Genomic DNA, 22,947 nt, shown 5'->3' with positions numbered 1-22,947 from the left:
CGGGACTCCATCCCCCAGAAATCGCTGCGCTCTGTTGCAGATCGATGGCTTTTTGTCGCTCTCGGTAGGAGGCTGTGACCCACATACCTTCGAGGACCGTATTTCCTTGGTGGACCGTATTTCCTAGCCAGGCTTCCGGCTGTTTCTGCTTCCAGAATGTGTTTCCCGTCACGCTTTGTTGTACATGCCACGCAGGGGTCCATCCACCGAATCGAATAACCCGGGCGTCTTCGATAGGAAGCAACTTGGCCGCTAAGGCTCTGGGAGCGGTGCTTTTAGCGCAGGCGCTGATACGCGTCGTCGCTGAGCGCCTGGTTTCTCCTCAATGATTTGACGTGCCCAGGGCTGCGGCTCAGCTAGTCCTTTAGCTCAGGGCCCAACCCCAGCCACCTTCACTGGTCTTCGTGAGCCCAACGTAGAGTTTGGGGCGGGGGATTGAAGTGAGGGCCCCCTCAGTGTGAACAGGGCAGTCACAGGTTGGGTTGGAACGCTCAAAGTATACATCAGCTCAAAGTATCCATCAGACGAACGTCTTTCAGTAATTTCAGGGGCAGGACCACACTTTAATAGAGTTTGATCAGAATTATGGAGGAAGGAGTTTCCGGAATAGTCGGCCCTTGGAGGCTTCTGTGCTGCCAAAGGGGATATTTCAAAGGGCTTCCTCAGAGCGTTGATGAAAATTTCCCACAAGCCTGTTGATCTTTACTAATCAAGCAATTTTCTAATGATCAATTTAGTTTTAGAGATATTTTTTGACGTTAAGGAGAGAATAATGTATTACTTGGGCAGCAGAAATGAGTTTGGGGGTCCTGAACCTCTTTCCATTTTGTCTCTGTCCCTCTTAATCACTGGTGGTAGTGTCTTTCCCAATATAATTCTCTTTGTGGGGTCTTGTACGAACTTACTGGGATTCACTCCATGAGACAACTCATACCCACAGATCTCTTTGAGATCAGCCCTTCTCTACCTTAGGCTTTCAGTGTCGTATCTTTTTGGCTTTTCCTACTGTTGATGGCATTCTTATGAGAAGACAACTGAAGTGGTTTGCCGTTCCCTTCTCCAGTGGACCATGTTTTGTTAGAACTCTGCTCTATGACCCATCCATCTTGGATGGCCCTACATGGCATGGCTCATAGTTTCTTTGAGTTAGACAAGGCTGTGATCCATGTGACCAGTCCATGGGGTTGCAAACAGCTGGACACTACTGAGCAACTAAACTGAACTGAGGCTTGTGTGATTTTTAGGCTTACAACTTTGGAGATCAGAAGGCTGAGATGGATCTCCCTGGGCTAAAATCAAGGTGTTTTCCGGGCTGTGTTCCTTCTGGAAACTCTAGTCAGAGAGTCTCTTTCGTTGCTTTTTCGCCTGCATTTCTGGGCTAGTGGGCTCTTCTAGCTGATGTGTTCTGCCACAGGCTAAGCAGGTGCTAAACCCCTAATAGCCACTAGGAGGCAGAAGAGGGTTTCCTGCCCTCGTCTTGCAAACCCACCTGTGGCCACGGGGAGGTAGCAGAGTGCTTCACGTTTCAGTTGGTTCAGTGGCTCAGTCCTACCTGCCTCTTTGGGATCCCATGGACTGCAGCACGCCAGGCTTCCCTGTTCTTCACTATCTCCTGGAGTTGGCTCAGGGTCAAGTCCATTGAGTCGGTGATGCCATCCAGCCATCTCATCCTGTTGCCCCCCTTCTCCTGCCCTCAAATTTGTCCCAGCATCAGGGTCTTTTCCAGTGAGTCCGCTCTTCACAGCAGGTAGCCAGCCACAGTATTAGGTCTTCAGCTTCAGCATCAGTCCTAAAGAATACTCAGGGTTGATTTCCTTTAGGATTAACTGGTTTGGTCTCCTTGCTGCCCAAGGGACTCTCAAGAGTCTTCTCCAACATCACAGTTTGAAAGCATCAGTTCTTTGCCGCTCAGCTTTCTTAATGGTCCAACTCTCACATCCGTTCATGACTACTGGAAAAATCATCAGTCAGTCAGTACAGCTGCTCAGTCGTGTCTGAATCTTTGCAACCCCATGGACTGCAGCATTCCAAGGCTCCCTGACCATCACCAACTCCCAGAGTTTACTCAAACTCATGTCCATAGAGTCAGTGATACCATCCAACCATCTCATTTTCTGTCGTCCCCTCTCCTCTCGCCTTCACTTTATCCCAACATCAGGGTCTTTTCAAATGAGTCAGCTCTTCACATCAGGTAGCCAAAGGATTGGAGTTTCAGCGTCAACCGCAGTCCTTCCAGTGAACATTCAGGATTGATTTCCTTTAGGATGGACTGGTTGGATCTCCTTGCAGTCCAAGGGACTCTCGAGTCTTCTCCAACACCACACTTCAAAAGCGTCAGTTCGTCGGTACTCAGCTTTCTTTATAGTCCAACTCTCACATCATAGTTTTGACTACATGGACCTTTATTGGCAGTGATGTCTATTCTGCTCCGTCCACTGTGTGGCATTAGGGAATTTCTTGCCATAGGTTCTTAAAAGCCAGGATCCTCCTGAAAATTGTTCTGGGGGTGCTAGTGGGTGATGGGATATTGGTTGGCAGCACACTTTTCTATGCCAGGCTAGGTAAAGCACAGCTTCTGCACCTGTCCTCTGGGGACATTTCATCCTGCCCCACTTCATGGATGTGTACCAGATGGTCCTGGACTGGGTTCCTGTGGTAGATACAGGACTGTCAGCTGGGGCTGCCTTAGTCCCTGAACCATCTTGTGCTGTCATGGGAAGGCCTCAAGGAATGTAAGGGAACCTCTGAAGAGTGCGTGTGTCCATAGTCCTTGGTACTATAAGTAGGTGCTAGTAGCAATCAGAGGTTGCTGAGGGAATAGGGTAGAAAATAAAAACTTATAAAGATTTTAAATAATTCTATGAAGTACCCCTTGAGCCTCACATGCCACCTTTTTCTCATCTCCACCACAGCCTCCTACCCTCACCCGCACGGTCTCACCACCACCACACGAAACTGATTTGAGCACTTATTCAGTGCCATCCTCGCATCTAAGTGCTTTACATGATCATCTCCTTTCATCCTCGTAACAACCCCACAAGGGCGGTAGCATCATTGTGCCCATTTTACAGATGGATAAACTGAGGTTTAGGGAGGTTAAGTGACTTGTCCGGGTCTCTCCACTGCTCTGCCCTGGACCACTCCACGCTTCTGCTGCCCTTCTTTCCAGTCTCATTTGGTCTCATTACAAAGCTTAATGTGTCAAGACGGGCATATGATGGAGGTTGCACAACCTGAATAAAGTGAATAAAACAGGTTCTGGAACAAAAAGTCCCCCCTTCTGTGTAGGGATGCTGGGAAGTGTGTATGTCGGGAGAGATCTTTAAAGACAGAACCAAATTCTAAACAGCGGTTCTGTTTGGAAAGGTGCAGGTGTGATTTTTTTTTATTTATCTGAATAAAGGAGTTAATGTAGAATAGTGCATAGCAGATGGTTAACTGCTATAAAAACAATTATATTGAAGAAATCAGTGTTTTCTAATTTTCCTATAGTAAAAGTAATTTGAAAAAAGACTTCTGGCTTCATTAAAGTTAATATGAAGAGAGGAACATTTTTTTTTTTTGAGAGGAACATTTTTTTGCAGGAGGAACTCAATCAAATTTGCTGACTAATGGTTCAGGGGGCTGAACCTGAGGAAGGAGTCAGAAATGACCTCCAAGTGCCAAAGGCAAGCCTGGCTAACCACGAGGAAGCTGATCCATAGATGTTCCTGGCAAGACTCAGTTCATGGGAGGCCTGCTTTTATGGGAGGGACAAGAAAATGTTCTTCTTGACTGCAGCCCACACAAAGAGCTCATGACCTGATTTTCTGAGTCAAATATTTATTTGGCAAAGTTCCTCCCTAATGCAGCCACGTGAGAGGAGATACCACAGGCCATCACCCAGCCTCCAAAGCGTCTCCAGAAAACCAGGAACCAAGAGCCCCCCCTCTCCGCTGTCACTTTTGTGTCATGATGGAGTCGGCGTGTGGAGGACTGACCACAGGACAGCGAAGTGTCTCCGAGATGTTCCTTCTCCCGGATCACAGGGCAGCAGTAGAAACTGGACCCAGCAGCTGGGAACCTTGTCCCCGTGCTTCACTGGGCAGGAAGGAGGGACCCCAGAGGACAAGGCTCCGAGGGGCTGCCGTCCTGGCTCCTGACTCCCTGGGGATAGCCAGGGATCCAGGCTTCCAGCAGAGGCTCAGTTTGGAGTCACAGGTAGGCCCCATCCCCTTTGAGGCTCAAAGCAGGTGCAGCAAGTTGGGCAGCCGCTCACAAGAAGAAGCTGTCATCGCCCCTCAAAGTGGGCTGTGATTTGCTCCAAAGTCTTCCCTTTGGTCTCAGGGACACAGGCCAGAGTGAAAAGGACACCGAAGATGCAGAAGGCAGAGGCCAGCCAGAAGGCACCATAGGGCCTGAGCACCTCCTGCGAAGACAGCGGCAAGGCTGTGATATGATGCGGGAGCCCACTTGGGCCAGGAGCCCTCCTGGGCCCAGAAGCCGAGGCCCCACCCCGCCATGCCCCACCCTGCCATGCCCAGGCTCAGGGATGTGGAGGAGGGCCTGGTGGGCCGTCCAGAAGCCCAAGCTGAGCACTGTGCAAGCTGTGGATGGTGTGTGGTAGGGACACTGAGCTCACTGTGATGAAGTGACTGCCCCCAGGTCAGAGGCCCACCATCAAGTGACAGCTGGCTTCCCGTCCCCAGGGTCTGACTCCAGGGCCCAGAGACTTCCCTCTCCGATTGGTCTGGCCCTGCCCTCTGTGGTTCCTGACGCCTTAGGAGTCTCTCTCCTCGGTGCCGGAGGAAATGGGTGAGCTCTCAGTGGGTGGTGATGGGGTCGTGTGCACACATGGGGACACTAAGGGCCCATGAGCGGAGGGGAGAGGGAGCAGCGGCCCTGGGTCACAGGCGGTGCACCCTCCCTGCCCAGCCCCAGTGTCATCCCAGCCGCCAGAAGCAAAGGCCACCCGCTTCCAGCCCCTCTGCCTCGGGCATCTGGCCACCCCACCCCGCCCTCCTTGAAGCCTTTCTCTTGGCCTCTCAGTGACAGCCAGACCACTCTTAGGTCCCTTGCCACCATCTGCTCCTTGACTGTTGGCCCCCTCCAAGCTCCTGGAATTCCCCTCCCCTCCAGGGCTTTGCTCTGGTCTTCATGATGAGCTCCCTGGAGCAGCGCAGGCCCTGCAGGGTCCAGGCTAGCCCCAAGCATTCACGCCAGTCATGACTGGCCTCCCCTTGCCCCAGCCCAGCCTCCTGGTGGTTCATCCTCCCACCACTGGCCACTGTAGTACCAGCCCTTGTCATAAATGGGGCCCTGTCCATCTCATTCACTGCTGCTCTGGCACCCTAAACAGGCCTGGACGTGGCAGGTACCAGGAGCCCTGGGGGGAGCAGGGAGAGAACGACTGAACAGATGGCTTGACTGTCTGCACCAGAGCGGTGCCCGCATTGGGCTGGAGGCCTTGAGGCCGGGAGCACGTCTGCATCAGCCCATCCGCCAGCTGGCGGCAAACTGTGGAACCGAACTGATGCTCCCATCAGCTCTAAGAGGGAGGCACTGTCCCCCTTCTCCACTTTGAGGCAAGGAAGCTGGTTCAGAGAAAGGGAAGCAGCACACCCAAGTCACACAGTGGGAAGTGGCCAAGGTGGGGACGGAGCCCAGCCTGCACTCCAAAGGTGGAGCTTCTCATGCAGCCTTGCTTCCCAAAGTCCCCAGAGTCCAGTGGGGGAGGAGGTCAGTCCTGCTGTCCTTCCAGCTTGACAGCCTGGAGGGTCCCCAGTGGTCACAGCCTGGGTTCTGTGCCTGCCCCAGCCCGTCTGCTTCCCCGCACCCCCAACTAGGATGGGCTCACAGGCTGGTGGGGCTTCAGCCTGCAGGCAAGGCTGCTAACCCCGAGGCTGTCACAAGAGTAATTCTGAAAAGTACTTTTCTGCCGGCTGTGGCAGGGGGAGCCTGTCAGGGCCTGCACTCACCATGAGGCTGCTGAACTCTTTGGTCACCAGAAAGGCCATGAACCAGTTGGTGAGGACGCAGACACCAGTGGCCACACCCTTGACGTGCAGAGGGAAGATCTCAGACATGAGGAGCCATGGGATGGGCCCCCAGCCCACAGCGAAGCCTGCAAGGGCAAGAAAGGCCTCAGGTCCGCGGGGCCGGGCGGCCCTCGGCTTGCCGAAGACCCCCCCGGGCTGAAGTGGGGCCCGGATTCAGTCTGGGGGCTCAGGTTACTCCCCTCACTTCGGACGCGTCAGGCCTTGCTCTACAGAACAGCACGGGAGCGGGGACGGCTCGGAGGACGCTTGTGGGGTGACGTCAAAGGAGCAGAGCAGGGCTGAGCCGGTGCCTGGCACACGGTCAGAGCTATAAACCCAGGGGTGAGGCCGAGCAGGCCGGGACTCCCGGGAATCACGGGAACCTGGCAGCAACAGGGCGGCCCTTTCAACCTCCCCTCAGCCCCCCACTCACCGGCAATGAAGAGGCACATGCTGCCCACCGCCAGCCAGGCCAGCCCCACGTTGGTATCGGCGGGCTCCATGGAGACGGGCGTCGGGAGGTCCACGTGCGAGGAGTTGCTGGGGCCGCCCTCGGTCAGCTTGAAGTAGGTGCCAAAGGCGCTGGTGCTGAACACCATGACCACACCTGCGGGTGGAGGGCAGCGGTGGGCAGGGCAGTGGGAGGGCACGAGGCGGCGGCCCGCAGCCCAGGCATGGGGCAGTTGGGGAGCTGGCGGTCAGTGCACGGTGTCCCCGGCAGGCAGCCTGGGCTCCTCCACGAGGGGCAGTGAGTGGAGCCCTGCCGGGGCACCCTCACTCCAGCCTGGCCCTCCCAGCCACGGCTTGGCCCTCACATCTCAGCCGACCCCAAGAAGCTTCTGGAAGCAGACCCTCCCTGGCTTTGAGGAAGCAGGAGCAACCACCAGCAGCCAGGCCCACTTCCCCAGCAGCACCAAGGGCCCGGCTGCCCACGAGGAGCTTCCCTTGCATTGCGTGCTGATCCTTGCCTTGGCCTGCCACCACCTCCATCTCCGTTTCAGAGGGGAAGTCAGCTCAGGTAGTCACTTGCCCAGGGAGGACCCAGGCTTCAGGGCCTCTTCACCCCCAGGCCGTCGGTTCCCTCACTGTAAACCGGGCCCTGGAGGGGCCTTCTCCTAGGTTCTCTGCCCTGGTTAAGGCATGCCGCAGCAGAGCGGTGAGCGCAGGCCTGGCCTGGAGCCAATGTTCCCCTGAAGTCCTGCCCGTGCTCTTGGGGACACTCAGCCCTTGTTCTCCTCCCACAATGTGCTGACCTCAGCAAAGGCCCTCCAGCTTGTAGTGGGAGGCCCCCAGTCGTGCAGAGGGCAGAGCCATCCCCCTGGGGCCTCACCTGACAAGGTCAAGAGCAGCCTCCGCCCGGCTCTGTCCATGATCAGGGCCGCTGTGGCGGTGAATAGCACCTGGATGACGCCCACGACAACTGAGGCCAGGCTGCTGTCCTGGGGAGACAGGCCAGGCGGGTCAGGTGGACACCCCCGGACCGGGCCCGACCCACACGGCCTCTGGGTGAGGGAGGCCGGGGCAGAGGCTTCTTTACCTTGAACTTGGCCTCCTCAAAGATGGTCTCCGCATAGAACATGACGGCATTGACGCCCGACAGCTGCTGGAAGGCCATCAGGGAGATGCCAATGATGAAGGGCTTGTAGACGCCAGGACACCGCAGCTGGGCCACGTGGAAGCCCTGCTCAGATGGACACCAGGCATCAGGGCTTCTCTCTACCTCTCCTGAGGGCGCCCCGGCTCTGAGCTCCCCACCATTCCGGGGCCTGGTGGAGTGAGGGAGCCTCTGTGTTTTGTCCCAGTCTCACCTGTAGCCTCTGCTTCAGGTCCCCGCATCACTTTAGCCTCCCCATTTGTAAGGTGACAGGATCCTCCCCTCCCCATGGCCCTTCCTGATTTGCTGGGGGATCCACGGAGATGCTCTATGAGCAGAGAACCCAGGGTTCCCGAGTCCCACCAGCCTTGGGTCTGGGTCTGGGCCGAGCACCTTCACCAGCCCCACTGATCCTTACCACCACCACCAGGCATGTGCTATGACCCCACTTTACAGGGGAAGAAACTCAGGTTAAAGATGGGATGGTCACACAGCAGGTAAGGGGCAGAGACTCAACATTCTCCCTGGTCCTACAGTTTCCTGTTTCAAAATTCCGAGTCCTCAAGTCCCCACCTGCATTCTCCTTTGATATGGCCCAGCCCTTCTCTTGCAGGGACAGGGAGATCGGGGCTCAGGCTTCCCCAGGGATGGCTAAGACTTGGGTCCAGCCAAGTAGTGGCCCACAGGACATCACTCCCAAGCTCGCGGGCCCTCGTGTGTATGTGTGTGAGCACACACGTATGCAGCTGTGGTGCCGCACTGTGTTGACCTCTGGGGCGATACTCCCAGGTCCCCCTCCCTGGTGCTGGCTCCCAGCCCCTCACCTGGTGCTCAGCCCCAGTGGGAGGCTCTTCCCAGCCCGGGGCAGAGCCCCACAGGAACTGCATGGCAGCCATGGCCTCCTGGCGCTTGTGCTGAGACAGCAGGAAGCGAGGGGTCTCGGGCATGAAACACATGAGCAGCAGCATGAAGGAGGGGGGCACACAGCCCAGCACGGCCAGCCAGCGCCACTCGAGTACCCAGCCTGGGGGTCGGGGGGGAGAGACGTCAGAGCAGCGTGAGCCAGCCTGGATCTTCTCGGGGAGCACCTGCCCCCTGCCAACCCACGGACTCTGCTTAAAGGGTGGGGACCCCAGTGTCTTTGCAGGACTCCCCAGGGTTTGTCACTGATGTTATCATTTTTATTGTTAAGTGTGGAAACGAGGCGGGGGGTGTGTATCAGTGAAGGTTTATGCAGCCACTAAACAAAGGTGCTTGCTCTGTATTGCTGTGATATACATGATATACACCATCGGTCTGAAAGGGAGTGGGGGCAAGAGTGTACACAGGCCTCACCCGGTAGACTGACTGAGAAACAGGCAAGGATGGCTCCTCCGGGAGGAAGTGGGACAGAGAGGAAGTGGGGGATTTTCACTGAAAAACGTCAGTCAGAACTCACAGAAGCTGATCAGTGAAAGTGTGGCTTATGATGACCTGGAGGAAATCCTATAGGTGTGACTACACCCACGTGACCCTGAGTATCCGTGTCTACACAGTGGCTTTGGGACACTGCTGGCCCCACAAGGCAGCTAGACTGCGGCCAGGACTCTGAATGAGAGTCAGGATGCTAAGTGGGTAGAAAGGAAAGACCATGGACCTGCATGTTGTCCACTCTGAGGAACCAGAGGGCATGTGCCCCGGACCCTGCCACTGCCCATCCGGCCCCAAACCCCCATTCCCTCGTGGTTCTCAGGCCATCCCTTGACAATTCTTACTGGGGCCTGCTGCCAGGCACTTTTTACAGCGTCAGTTAATTTAATCCCTCAGCAGCCTTGGACTAGGTAAGGTTAATCTCCACGTGAAGACAGGGAACCTGAGGCTCCCAGGGGCAGCTGACTAGGCCAAGGTCACACAGCTAGTAAGAGGCATATTCCCCTAATCCAGGGCTGTCAGATATGAAGCCTGCCTTTCCTCTACCCTAGTTCATTCCAGGGTGCCTCTGGAAGCTTCCTCATGCTGGCTCCAGCCCTGACCCTCGGGTTCTCTGGAACCTGCCTCCTTCAGGCTGCAAATCCAGTACTGATTCTCAGGGAGACGCATTTGGGCCCTCCAAGCTCTTAGGCTAAAGACTTTCCCTGCAGCCCCGGAATCCTCGTTGGTCACCACACAGGTGCTGCTCTAACTCGTCAGCCTTCCCTACACTCCTGGAATGGGCTTCTGCTCTGGGGAGATGAGGACATCACCTTCTCCAGCTCTCCTCAGAATACTGTCACAAGACCCACATGACCCAGGGATCTCAGGGAAGTGGTCTGGGAACGTGGCATCTTGGGCAAGTCCCCTGACCTCTCTGAACTTCAGTTTCTACATCTGTAAGATAGTCAAACATCCATGAACAGTCACCACAAGAGATAATAAGAAAACCATACCTGCCAGGTAGGCTAGGAGGATGCCTGTGACCACCATCAGCTGCACACAGGAGCCGAGTAGCCCTCGCACCTCAGGGTAGGCAATTTCAGAGATATAGACCTGTTGGTAATTAAGACAAGAGTGTACGTGGGGTCCAGGAGTTCTTAAAACTGAAAACTCTCAGCCATTCAGAGCTGAGGAGAGCCTCGACTGGGGTACTTGCAGGCCCAGGGGACCCCTAACTGCAGGTCCCTGGCCATCAGAGATCCCCACCATGTAATCCACAGCACATGTTTAAAGGGTATATATGTGGACACTGAGTGTGTGTGCGGGGGGATGCAGAGCTTTTTAAACTTTCATGTAATTGTATACCCTTGACAAAAAGCAAATTCTAACATAGTAGGCGTGTAGAGCTTCCCTGGTGGCCCAGTGGTAGAGAATCTACCTGCTAAGCAGGAGATACAGGCTCCATCCCTGGGTGGGGAAGCACCCCTGGAGAAGAAAATGGCAACCCACTCCAGTATTCCCGCCTGAGAAATCCCACGGAGAGAGGACCCTGGTGGGGTAGAGTCTGTGGGGTCACAGAGGGTCAGATATGAGACTTGGCAACTAAACAACAACAACAGATGTGTGGTGGGCCCACGATTCCGCCTTTCTAACCACCAGGAGACACACAGCTGCTGACCCAAGGACCACACTTTGAGTGGCACCCTTGGAGTGAAAGCAGGAACTCTCCACCTCAGTTGCTACCAGTGACTGCCGCGGCTTCCTCTGGGCTCAGGAGCCAGAAAGCGCTTGCCCATGTTTCTGTGTTATTCCATGTCTTACGTCCATGACTAAGGCAGGTGTGTTTTTGCCCAGGAAAAAAAAAAAACACCAAAAAAATCGAGATATAAAATCCAATCTAGCTGCTGCGTATTACCCAGCAGATGCAGTTGAAATGAGTGGTAGGTGCAAAGGGAGGGATTCTGAGCTACTGCTTTTAGTCTTGATTGCTTAGGGTGTGGGTGGTGGTGGATCACTCAAGCCCACGACGAGCAGCAGGTCACAGGACACCCAGCAATCCCAGCTGCCAGGGTCCAAGTCCTTCCACCGGCCATGCCAGGGCCAGGGCCGTGTTGTAGGCTCTTGTGAAGCCGCACAGCCACGGCCCAAGCTAACACCGTCATTCCCACCTTATGGGCTCACAGAGGTGCTCTGCCCAGGGCTGTGGTTTCACCCAGACGTGTCCACCTCCAAAGGTAGCCTGGGCAGTGCTGGGTCAGGAGGTGGTGAGAGAGAAGCAGGGGGAACGCCTGGAGGGCCGCTTTCTGAGCAGTGAAGGGGCGCACCAGGTCCCAACAGCCTCTGCCCCTGGGGACAAACCACAGTGGGATTTTCCTGCTGAACTGTAGCCAGTGGTCTGAAGGCCAAGGGGGACCTAAGCCATCGTGTGAGGCTTCTGTTGACCATCCACAGAGGGCACCTCATTTGTAGAGCCAAAGAGAGGCCCTGTTAAGCGCCATCACCCGGGGTTCAAGAAGTAGCAGTCACCACTGACTTTGTACTTAAACCAAGGACTTGTGGCTCAGCTGGTAAAGAATCTGCCCACAATGCGGGAGACCTGGGTTCCATCCCTGGGTTGGGAAGATTCCCTTGGAGAGGGGAAAGGCTATCCACTCCAGCATTCTGGCCTGGAGAATTCCATGGACTACAGTCCATGGGGTCGCAAAGAGTTCGACACGACTGAGAGACTTCCACTTCACGTTCCTTTAAGCTTCATCTGTAACCAGGGACGGATAACAACAGCTCTTTCCAAGGCCCCGTGGGAGTGTAAGGAAAATGGAGAAGGGGAGGGGCATGGTGTCAGGCACTCAAGAGGCCGCAGCCAGGGGAGAATCAGGCCCCGAGTTCTGCCCCTTTTCCCGGGTCCGAGGGCGCCTGACTGGGAGGAAACACACTCACCGGGGCCACGAGCGAGGCAATGCCGCAGGCCAGGCCAGTGAGTAGGCGGCCTCCAAGTAGCATCCACAGGTTCTGAGCCGCGGTGATGACGGCGAAGCCGGCCACGAAGGGCAAGGCGCAGAGGAGGAGGCTCAGCTTGCGCCCCGCGCGGTCCAGGAGCCAGCCGCCCAGCACGCCCCCGGCCGCGGCGCCCAGGGTCACGATGGCCTGGGGGCGGGGCGACCGCCGGCTGAGGGAGGGGGCGCCGGGGGCCCGCGGCCCAACCTCGCCCTCCACCCCACCCTCAGCCGCTCAGGGGGCAGGGGAGATGGGCGACCCCTCTCAGGGGAGCCGGGACATACTCGGAGGAGGGTCTCCATGCCCGCCCGAAGCCAGGCAGCGCGGGGAGGGTGCCGGCACCCGTCTTAGGGGTGGGCGGTGGAAGGCCCCTGAAGGCAGGAGGGTGAGCCCAAGGCCTCACCCCGAACCAGGAGGCTGCATCTTCGTCGAGGTGCGGGGCCAGGGGCGCGGCGCGCCTCAGGCTCGGGATGGCCGGGGAGCTGTAGCCGAGGGCGAAGCCGAAGCTGAGCGGTCCCAGGGCAGCGGCGAAGGCAGCGAGGAAGACGAGGCGGCCGCGGGGAGCGCTGCGGAGACAGGGGCGGTCGGTGAGCAGCAAGGCCTGGGCGCAGCGGATGGAGTGAGGCGGCGCCAGCGGACCTGGGTTCCCCCTACTGCTCACCTGCCGCCGGGCGGCCGCAGGAGCGGCTGGGTCTCCTCTTGGTCCTCAGGCGTCATGACCGCGATCAACGCTTGCTTTGCGGGCTCTGACGCCTTGAACTGCCACGGGTCCCGCGAGTGCGGCCAGCACCGGCCTCTCAGGCCAGGGCAACCAACAGAAGGTGAGGAGCGGCTCTAGGCGGGGTAAGGGAGCAGCCAATGGGAACGAAAGGCGGGGTTAGCGTCTGCTCTAGGAGCCGCCCTTCAAGTGAAAGCGGACCAATGGAAGTAAAGAGCCGGAGGGCGTCGCTCACTGGCACCGCCTCCAGGACGGCCATCCAATGTATAGGCAGGGGAGGAGCTTGTATGTGGCGGGGGCTCACACAGCCACCCAATAGGAGGGTGATGCGAGCTCGAAGGCGGGGTCATCTAAGAAACCGCGACACAAACCGACCAGCTCAACATTCAGAAAACGAAGATCATGGCAAATGGTCCCATCACTTTATGGGAAATAGATGGGGAAACAGTAGAAACAGTGTCAGACTTTATTTTGGGGGCTCCCAAATCACTGCAGATGGTGACTGCAGCCATGAAATTAAAAGACGGTTACTCCTTGGAAGAAAAGTGATGACCAACCTAGATAGTATATTCAAAAGCAGAGACATTACTTTGCCGACTAAGGTCTGTCTAGTCAAGGCTATGGTTTTTCCTGTGGTCGTGTATGGATGTGAGAGTTGGACTGTGAAGAAGACTGAGCGCCGAAGAATTGATGCTTTTGAACTGTGGTGTTGGAGAAGACTCTTGAGGGTCCCTTGGACTGCAAGGAGATCCAGCCAGTCCATTCTGAAGGAGATCAACCCTGGGATTTCTTTGGAAGGAATGATGCTAAAGCTGAAACTCCAGTACTTTGGCCACCTCATGTGTAGAGTTGACTCATTGGAAAAGACTCTGATGCTGGGAGGGATTGGGGGCAGGAGGAGAAGGGGACGACCGAGGATGAGATGGCTGGATGGCATCACGGACTCGATGGACGTGGGTCTGGGTGAACTCCGGGAGAAGGTGATGGACAGGGAGGCCTGGCGTACTGCGATTCATGGGGTCAAGCGAGTGAACTGAACTGAAACCAACCAGTGAGAGTGGAGGGTGGGGATTGCTTTTGCGCCGGGAACCGCCTCTTAATCTAGCTTCCGCCAGTGCGGCTAGGAAGCCGAACGAAGGCGGAGCACAGGGGTCGCGTCCAGGACTGCCCTCCCTCTCTTTGCGAAGCCCCGCTGACCTCCCTGGGTAGGGTCTGCAGTAACTGCTCAGCGTTAACCTCTGCTCTGAGGCGTGGGCAGCTCTGCCCACCGAGAGGCGCAGGGTGGAAGGTCTCCAAACACCGGTTATGGACTGGTCTGTTCTCGGATCAGCTGTGTTGTTGGAGGCGTGGTCCTGGGCGCCGCAGTCCAACTCTTGTGCTTGTTAAGACTTGGAGTGAGGGCGGGAGAGCCCAGGTTGCTGACTGCTACGGAGCCGCAGACCGATGACGACCACGACCTTCGGGTACTGAGAACCCGTTTTGGGCGGGGTCCCCCATGCTGCATAGCTGTGACTGATCTGGGCCTAAATGTTGAGCCCCATGCTGCTAAGTCGCTTCAGTCGTGTCCGACTCTGTGAGCCCCATGGTCTCTGTTAAATTCCACTCACTTCACAGGTAATCCTGACTTTGGAATCTTCATCTTAATACTACACCTCCCAATTTTGAGTCCCCTGCGGATGTTAATAGCGTCTCTCTACGTGTGTGCACCCTGGTCACTGGTGGAGGTGAGTATGAAGTCAGGGTGCTGTAGAATGTGGTGACTTGTATGCCACATTCCCTGGGTGCAGGCAGCTGCGGTGGAGTGCTGTGTAATTCTGGCAAGAACCAGGACTAAGAGAGTAACAGGCTCAGCTTCTAATCCCTCTCTGGGCCTCTTTCTCTTCATCTCTAAGTGGAAATGATAGTATCTATCTTGCAGGAGGGTTTGTTGTAGGGGCAAAGTGAAAAGACCGAGTACATTCCAGATAACTCAAATATTAGGCAGTATAATTAGTGCAGTCACCAGATTGTATTATCTTTCAAGACATAGGCAATCACCCCTCGGTTCTTCCTCAGTGTCTTGTGCTCCAATCGTAAATTATTACAGCGCTAATCATTGCTTGTGATTCACCTGTCTACTTCTCTCCCTTCCCCAATGGACATGATCTTCTGCTCCAGACGGTGGGTACTGGATGTTTGCAGAAGGGATGGATGCTTCAGATTCCAAGGGCAAACTGCTGCTGCTAGACATTTTACTTTGCAGTTCAGCCTGAGGGGTATGCAGAGAGGCTTCTGTAGACAGGGTTATCCAGTGAGCCTAGCTAAGGCCAGCCAGCCCTCCAAGCTATGCGTGTGCACTAAGTCACTTAAGTTGTGTCCAACTCTTTCCAACCCCATGGACTGTAGCCCCCCAGGCTCCTCTGTCCATGGGATTCTTCAGGCAAGAATACTGGAGTGGCCGCCAAGCCACGAACCGTTGCAAACCTGCTCCTGCCCTCTGGCTGGTCATCTCCCTCCCCATGAGTGTGCAGCATTCACTTGGCCTTTGTAAGCAGACATTGCTGCCAGAGCAGGCTCCCGCCTTCCTTTTATAAGCCAAGTCCATCAAACTGTTTGGTGGTGCCCATCTCTTGCCCATTCTATATCCACTCCTCAGATCTGTGACTCTTGTCAAATCATGGGGTGGCTCTGATGCTGCCAGTCTCTTTGGAAGAATGGTCTAAATAGCCCTTGTTTTTTCAATTCCAGTCTGAGAAGCAAGAAACTTCAGGGGAAAGAAAAAGATGACAGGAAAAACACACATACAAGCTCATGAGGCTTACAAATTATTTTAACATGAAGAACACCAGCCAGATCCAGCTGACACAAGGCATTCAGCCTGGCTCTGTAGGGTGGACAGGGGACAGGGCACAGTTCTGGGGTCAGAGAAATCACAGGTTCAAATCACTGCCTCCTTTTGAACCTCAGTTTCCTTATTTGAAAAATAAAAATAGTAAAACCCAATCCACAAAGCTTTGGGTGAAGTCAAGATACAGCATGTAGTTGATCTTGTGTTTTCCCCTTTTATATGAAAAGGGCATAACCAAACACAGAAGAACAGGAGCGCTGAATGCCGCAGAGACTATGACGAGACTCCTTTGGTTATGGACCGCCCCCCGCCCGGGTACACTGAAGAAGCACTGTCTTTAGCACTCTGACCTCCTGCCTTCTGCTGAAGGGGACCAGGCAGCCCTCAGCTCAGATGTATCACGTGGGACTCTCTGAGCCACAGGCGGAGAGGAGAGCTCTCCCCACAGTGTGCAAGGCCCACAAGGAGGTAGGGTCCAAACTTCTGTGAGATCTATCAGATCGAGTCATGTCCAGCACAGACCTCTGCAGTAAGTGAGAAGACCTGCAGAAGAACTCCTCAGAGCCACTTCAACAGGGGAAACGATCTCAAGTTTCTTTTGATGGGTAATATTGGCAAGACGAGATATAATAAAATGGAATCTGTTAGACTAAAGCCAAAAGTAAGTTATCTTCTTTACACAGATTAAAAAGTTTACAATGTCAGTGAAACTCAGTTTTCCTCCTTTGATCTCCCCTGGCTAGATATCTCACTATTTCCTTCGAACTTGGCCAAACTCACATTTTCTTCTCACTTTGAGGATGGAGCAACAGAAGGTGGATACATGATAAGAGGAAGGCTACTCATTTGATTCATGTGAGAGACCAAAGCAGACCAGAACAGGAGGAGGGAATTTGAGAATGATAATTTTGAGGATGAAGTGTAACTGTTTCTAGGTTGTATGATTTCACAGTAACAATAAAACAAAACAAAATCTTGAGACTCTTAACAGGCTCCTATACCTTATTATTTTTTTGTGAGACAGAAGGAAAAAGAAGCAGGAGTTTCTAAGATCTAAAAATTTAGCTTTTCTCAAAAGTCTATAGGCAGGAATGCAGCTGGTTCCAATCACAGTGAACTGAAACAGCAACAGGGGCCAGAGGTGCAGAAAGAAAACTTATTTATAATAAATTTTTAAAGCAATGGCTTTTCTTTATCTCAATAAAAGAAACACATTATGTGACAAAACAAAACTGTAATGAAAAAATAACTTTTCCATCTAAGTATATAAAATATAAGAGAAGGTTGCAATAAATAAGAATGAATATTTTTGATTTATTCAAAGTTTCAATCTAAAACCTCAATGAAATCTACCGCCTTTATTACAAGGGGACTGATGGTTCCTGAACAGAAAGAAAGAAAGGTCAAGAAAGATGGCACCGGACATTGGAGAGTGACCCAAACAGGCCGAGGGTGCAGAAGGTTTGGTCCAATAGATCACACACAGGCTAAAAGCCACATTTTGTTGAGAAATGATGTCAGAACTGGCTAAAGAGTATAAACCTCTGTAAGAAAATTAAACATGGCGAACTCAATTGGGACTCTGTTTACTTCAAGTCAATAATGTCTTCATCCGAGAAAGCAGTGAGCTGAAAGGGGCAGCTGCCCCAGACGGGGCTGCCTTCTTGGTCGGCCACAGGGTCTGGGTCGGAGCTGGTCGACTGGTAACGGCCACTGGGATTGGCTTCGGAAGTGGAAGGACTTTCTAGGGAGCTCGATGTGATCCTAGAGGAGAGAAGTCACTGTGAATAGATCCTGGGGTGCACCACTGAGCTGGCTACTCTGTTTCCTGCTCCCCTAAATGCGAGAGCCTGTCTTTCCCACCCCCACCATTGTGAGGGAGAGGTGGGGGTGCAAGAGTGATGCCCACCCCAACAGAGCTTGTGTTCTGCAGGCAGCCTGTCCAACTTCCTGGGTTGTTATGGGTTTTAAAGGCCACTTATATGAGATACCCAGAATAGTCAAATTCATGGAGTCAGAAAGTACACTGGTAGATGCCAGGGGCTGGGGTAGGGGTATGGGTTGGGCAGATGGGGAATTAGTGGTTAATGGGGACAGAGTTGCAGTTTAGGAACGTGAAACATTCAGGAGACGGATGGTGGTGGAAGTTGCACAACAATGTGAATGTACTTGGTGCTGCTGAACTGTACAGTTAAATGTGGTTAAAATAGTATGTTTTATATTATCTGATTTTTACCACCATTAAAAAAAGGAAGAAAAAGGGAAAAAAGAAAGGTCAGTAGTGACACATATGTGTTTGTGAGGCAAACTGGGATAAACCCTCCCCTGGTTCCCCATGGCCTGAGGACAAGGCTGAAACACCTGACCACAGGCCCACAGACCCCACCCTGCTGACCCCTCTGGCCTCCTCCCAGCCCCTCATTGCCCTCTATTTTCTCTCTACTCTCGACACCTGCAAAACCAGTTTGACCAAATTCAGGGAGTTCCTCTGTTCACCAAGGACTCACTGTAGCCTGTAAAAGCCCGCGGTCCAGCATCTGCTTGTTCTTGACCTCACCTCCTTGTCTGTGCTCAAGCTGACCCACTCACTTCCTTCTCTCTCTCTTCAGGACTTTTTCCCCCTGCCTGTTACGCTGCCGGAAGGGCTGTTCCCCCAGCTCCTCATTCAGAGCTCAGCTCCATGCCACTTCCTCCAAGAAGCCTTCCTTGACTCCCAGCTCCCACCTTAAGTAGACTTTTTATCCACCCCAGCCCCATCACTTTGTTTTAAACTTCCTTGCAGTTCTGGTCACTAATGGAAGTGATAGCAATTGCTTACTTGTTCACGGGTTTATTGTGTGTTTCTCCACACTGAAATGTAAAGTCCATGAGGGTAGCAGCCTGGTCACATGGTAGGAGCTCAGTGAAAGTGTTAGATTAAAGCCTGAGTGAGTGCCTTCCTCTCTGGGCCAGGCTAATGGTTGCTTGATTTATGAGACTTGGCTCAGCCTTTCCTGATGTTTGGGACCCCCCCTACCCCAAGCATGGAATGGATGGCACACCTCATTCTTCTGTATCACCTGCTGCCCTGGAATGCTATAATTCTCTATAATTCCGGGGAAGGTTGGCCTTCCTCACCAGCCTGTGAGCCCCTGAAGTTCAGCTCCATGTCCCCAGCTCAGTGCCAGGTGCTCTAAGAGTGTGTGTTGCATGAATGAATGGAACTGTTCAGGGAAGCACACTGACTGAAACTGCCCACCCTGGCCAGGCACCATAGTAACCATTTGCATGAGTTGCTTTATGACAGGAGATCCTGATAAGGAATATGGAACTAATAAGCCACCACCAACCGGAAGAGTTCGGGAAAGATCTAAGGGAGACACCGCCTGACCATCTACTTCCCAGAATCCCTCTCACTAGCATCCATCTTGGCTGAGCGATGCGCGCACCATCAGGAAAGACTCTGAATTAGAATGATTGGCCAAAGACCACCCGGAAACTAATCCTATCACCATAAAACCCGAGACTGCGAGCCACGCAGCAGAGCAGTTCTCCTAGGTTCCCTTACCCTATGCTCTCCACCCGGGTGCCCTTTACCAATAAAATCTCTTGCTTTGTCAGCACATGTGTCTCCTCAGACAATTCATTTCTGAGTGTTAGATAAGAGCCCAGTTTCGGGCCCTGGAAGGGGTCCTCCTTCCTGCAACAGAACCTGGACACATGCCCCCTTGGCCTCCACAGAGAAGCAGGCAAGGTGTTTTATGAGGGACACAGAGAACCTCAGGGGACAAATCAGTGGGATTCAACAAATATTCATAGATGTGTGATACTGAATGGCCATCCAGAAAGGATCCACCAGAAGTACTGGAGAGCACTTTTGTTTTAAAAAAGTCTCTGTCAACTTGGTGAGCAAAAGAAGTCTCTGTATTTCAGTGTGCATTTGTTGGGTTGCTAGTGAGATTGCCCCTTTGCCTGGGCCCCTTCCTGGCAGGCTGTGCTCTCTGGGGGTCCTCAGAGAGGAGCTGGCCACTGACCCTCTGCTGTGGCTGGCCCAAGGGGCTGGCCCATGCACCGTCACTCAGCAGAAGGGGCCTTGTGGCTGTCCTGTGACTTGAGGGGCCACCACCCTGAGCATGGGCTACGTCCCACTTTACCTGTCACTGCTAGTGGACCGCACTGTCCCTGGCTTGGGGCCTCCTTGGTTTTCTTCCAGCCGCTTCCGGGCCTTTGACTTGGGCTTTGGTGCTCCTTCTGACCTGGATCCACTGTCATCAGAGAGGCCTGGATAGCAGGGGAGAATCACAGGTCAGAGGGTCATTACCATCGGACTGCCAAGAGACAGGAAATGCCCTTTTTCTCCTGGTTGGGTATTGGTACACTACGGGGATGGAGGCAGGAAGAACAATGATAAAAGTCTGTATTTGTAAATAATTGATTTTCTCGTTGTCTTGTTGGTAGAAGGTCTTTTGTTTCTGATTGGAACGAATATATGTATTGGGAAAAAATGACTCAGAAGAGTTTAATGAAGGAAAGAAAATCTACAGTCCTACCACTGGAAATTGTAATTTGTCAACTCAGAGGTCCAATTTCTGAAAAGCACAGTGGTTTATACAATAGTTGGCAAGATCAAGCTTTCTTAGGGAATAATGGGTTAAAAATAACAATACATACATTTGAAAAGCTCAGTGAGAGGGACCAACTTCAAGAGCCAACTGATTTTGCCAATGTCAAGGTTGCCCTCTCAGGGGGTCTGAATCCCCTTCTCCAGTTGGTCAGGAAGCGTGACTGGAGCACAGGCGTGTGTCCTTGTAGTTTTACACCATGCAGATGCCAACTCAAGTTTTAAACCAGTTCTTATTGGTTTGCCATCACGCCTCCAGTTTTCCTCATTTTGTTTTCATAACTCTGAACAAAAACCTTTACAACAGTCTAGCCTCTTCACGATTATCATGGTGCTCTTTGTGTCTCTGGTCTGGTCTCTCAGCTGTGAACTGAGAGGAGGGCATAGCAGGGACCTAACATTGCTCCCATCCCCAAAGACCTGCCCCCTGGCCCAGGGGCTTCGAGAAGGGATGACTGAACTGCACCACAAACATGCAAAAAAGGGAACAAAAATATGCAGAAAATCCCAGACAGATTTACACTTTGGATATACAAGTATGAAATGTTACCTGAGAGCTGGCAGCTATAAGCCTTTCTAGACACTTTTCTAGGATCATACCTATTTAGATTATTTATATTTAAAAAATTGTTATCAGACTAGACAGACTGTTTTACAAACTGCCTCCCCACCTGCCCTTCATATGGTTTGCGCACTTTCTATACCAATAAATCTAGATTGACACATCACTGTTGTTGGGTAGACTGTACAATATTCCTTGGTGTGGGTGCAAGTTTATAATTTCTTTATAAATCCCTTATGATAGGGCTCTTTGCATTTGAGGATAATTAATATCCACAAATGGGCTTCCCAAGTGGCACGGTGGTAAAGAATCCCCCCTGCCAACGCAGGAGACGCAGGTTTAATCCCTGGGTTGGGATGATTCCCTTGGGGAGGAAACGGCAGCCTGCTCCAGTACTTTTACCTGGAAAATTCCATGGACACAAGAGCCTGGTGGGCTACAGTCCATGGGGTCACAAAAAGTCAGACATGACAAAGCACAACCAATATGCGCAGATAAAATCAGCAGGTATCTTTACAAACATCACAAACACGAGAATGGACAGCCATTACCCAGCAGCTCCCTGCGGGTCCTGCTCGCTATTTCTTTGATCTCCATGCGGGACAGGGACAAGGAGTGAGTGACGGGAATGGCCGCAATGCCAATGCCGATGGAGGTGGGTGGGGTGATGACCTTGGAGACTAAGGGCGATTTCAGAGGCCGCTCGATGCTTCTGCCCACCAGGTTTCTGAGTGGAATCTTGTACAGATTTTTGGACTGAATTTCACCTGAAATAAGGGTTCAAAAAGAACATTATAACTTTAAGAAGAGCTCATGTTATTCATGAGAGAATATTTCCTGGTTCCTCAACATAATTAGCATGAAAGAAGAATTTATGTCACAGGCTGACCTCCCCCCCCATTTCGTTAGGGGCAATAAAGTGGTGGCACCTGCCGGCTCTGTCTTCTAATGGCATCCTGTTCATGGGTGAACGGGACAAAACACACCCACTCCTGGTTATGCGTGGGCAGGAGGAAGGAGGCGACAAGAAAGGCACAGCTGTCCTGCTCGGGAACTCTGAGCTCTCCTGGCAGCGAGCCATATAGACGACTCATATGGTGAGAAGTTAGGAAAAGCCTGAGGCAGTAACCACAGCAAAGGTCTGCGGGGTTCAAGGGTGAAGCCAGACAGAGTGAAAGCTGGGTGCTGAGTAACATGTGGGTTTTATGATGATATCCTTTTAGCTATGAAATTCTATTATATCCTTAACATTCCTGAAGGGAAGATAACTTGCTGGGGCCAACTGCAGTCTCGCTAACCCTCAGCTTCCTTCTCCCCTTTGAAACAAGTGTTTTCATAATGGGAATTGTTTGGGGGTGGCGATTAGCACAAGGTTTCTTAAGAAGGCAACCACACTGAAGTTTTTTTGTGGCTTCAAATAGCGGTTCCTTCAGCAGTAATCACATGTCAGTATTTGACAACGAACTACAGGGGCTTCCCTCGTGGCTCAGACAGCAAAGAATCTGCCTGCAATGCAGGAGACTTGGGTTCAATCCCTGGGTCGGGAAGATTCCCTGGAGACAGGAATGGCAACCCACTGCAGTATTCTTGCCTGGAGAATTCCATGGACAGAGAAGCCTGGCAGGCTATGGTCTATGGGGTTGCAAAGAGTCAGACATGACTAAGCTACTAACACTTTCACCTTTCAGAGAAATCAGAACGGATCAAAAATGTCTATCATAAGACAGTAAAAACTGGACTTCACCTTCCCCCAGGGAAGAAGGAAACACTGGAGTATCTCGGCCTGGGGGTGTCTGAGGAGAACTGTGGGCACTGGCCCCCTTGGAGCTGCCTCCGGACGAGACCTCGTTCGCTGATGCGGTTGCTGCGAAGTAGATATCCGACTGGAGAGAAAGAGAAGGCGTTACTGAGCTGTGTAGTTTTAAGGGCCCTGCCCCCACCGGCCCTCCTGTCATCACTGGACAGACCCCCAGCTGTCCCATGGGGTCTGCAGTGCAGGAAGAAGCCAGGGAGGCGGCTGCCAGCTCTGGGCTCAGAAGGCTCCTGAGAGCTCAGTCCTCCTACTTCTTATATACTGGTTGACACACAATAGAAAAGAGCCAATTTCCTACACGCCTTCCATAAATACAGACACAATGCACTTCCTTGAAAGGGAGCTTGAGCACCAGAGGTTAGAACTGGGGAAGGTTTGGAATCTAGTCAGGTCTATGTCCCGGGTGGGGACGTGGGTCCTCACTCACAAT

General features: G+C 53.0%; 2 protein-coding genes across 4 annotated transcripts in view; both read right to left on the bottom strand.

Annotated features, from left to right (window-relative positions):
* Positions 1 to 3,358: 3,358 nt before the first annotated feature.
* Positions 3,359 to 13,027, bottom strand: SLC2A8 (solute carrier family 2 member 8). 2 transcript variants are annotated; one of them, XM_040225157.1, is made up of 10 exons: positions 12,659 to 13,027; positions 12,401 to 12,563; positions 11,941 to 12,147; positions 10,017 to 10,116; positions 8,436 to 8,635; positions 7,555 to 7,698; positions 7,348 to 7,456; positions 6,451 to 6,624; positions 5,958 to 6,103; positions 3,359 to 4,408 (listed from the first exon to the last, which is right to left on the bottom strand). In XM_040225157.1, the coding sequence occupies exons 1-10, from the start codon at positions 12,712 to 12,714 to the stop codon at positions 4,271 to 4,273; spliced, it is 1,437 nt and encodes a 478-aa protein (XP_040081091.1). In that variant the 5' UTR covers positions 12,715 to 13,027; the 3' UTR covers positions 3,359 to 4,270. The 2 variants fall into 2 exon arrangements, with proteins under 2 accessions (XP_040081091.1, XP_040081092.1); XM_040225158.1 differs by lacking the exon at positions 5,958 to 6,103 and having other exon boundaries at positions 4,323 to 4,408; positions 12,659 to 12,803.
* A 3,171-nt stretch (positions 13,028 to 16,198) lies between these two features.
* The window catches only part of GARNL3 (GTPase activating Rap/RanGAP domain like 3), a 144,517-nt gene continuing 137,768 nt past the window's right edge, over positions 16,199 to 22,947 (bottom strand). For both annotated transcript variants that reach the window (XM_040225155.1, XM_040225156.1), the window contains 4 exons: positions 22,449 to 22,587; positions 21,256 to 21,471; positions 19,676 to 19,802; positions 16,199 to 17,306 (listed from right to left, as the gene is read on the bottom strand). In XM_040225155.1, coding sequence (XP_040081089.1) covers positions 17,129 to 17,306; positions 19,676 to 19,802; positions 21,256 to 21,471; positions 22,449 to 22,587 — 660 coding nt within the window. In that variant the 3' untranslated portion in view covers positions 16,199 to 17,128. The remainder of the gene's footprint in view (positions 17,307 to 19,675; positions 19,803 to 21,255; positions 21,472 to 22,448; positions 22,588 to 22,947) is intronic.

The sequence above is a fragment of the Oryx dammah genome, unplaced genomic scaffold (genome assembly GCF_014754425.2).
Source record: "Oryx dammah isolate SB20612 unplaced genomic scaffold, SCBI_Odam_1.1 HiC_scaffold_25, whole genome shotgun sequence".
NCBI lineage: Eukaryota > Metazoa > Chordata > Mammalia > Artiodactyla > Bovidae > Oryx > Oryx dammah.
Note: the sequence above shows the minus strand (reverse complement) of the source record. Positions and strands in the feature narration are given on the sequence as shown.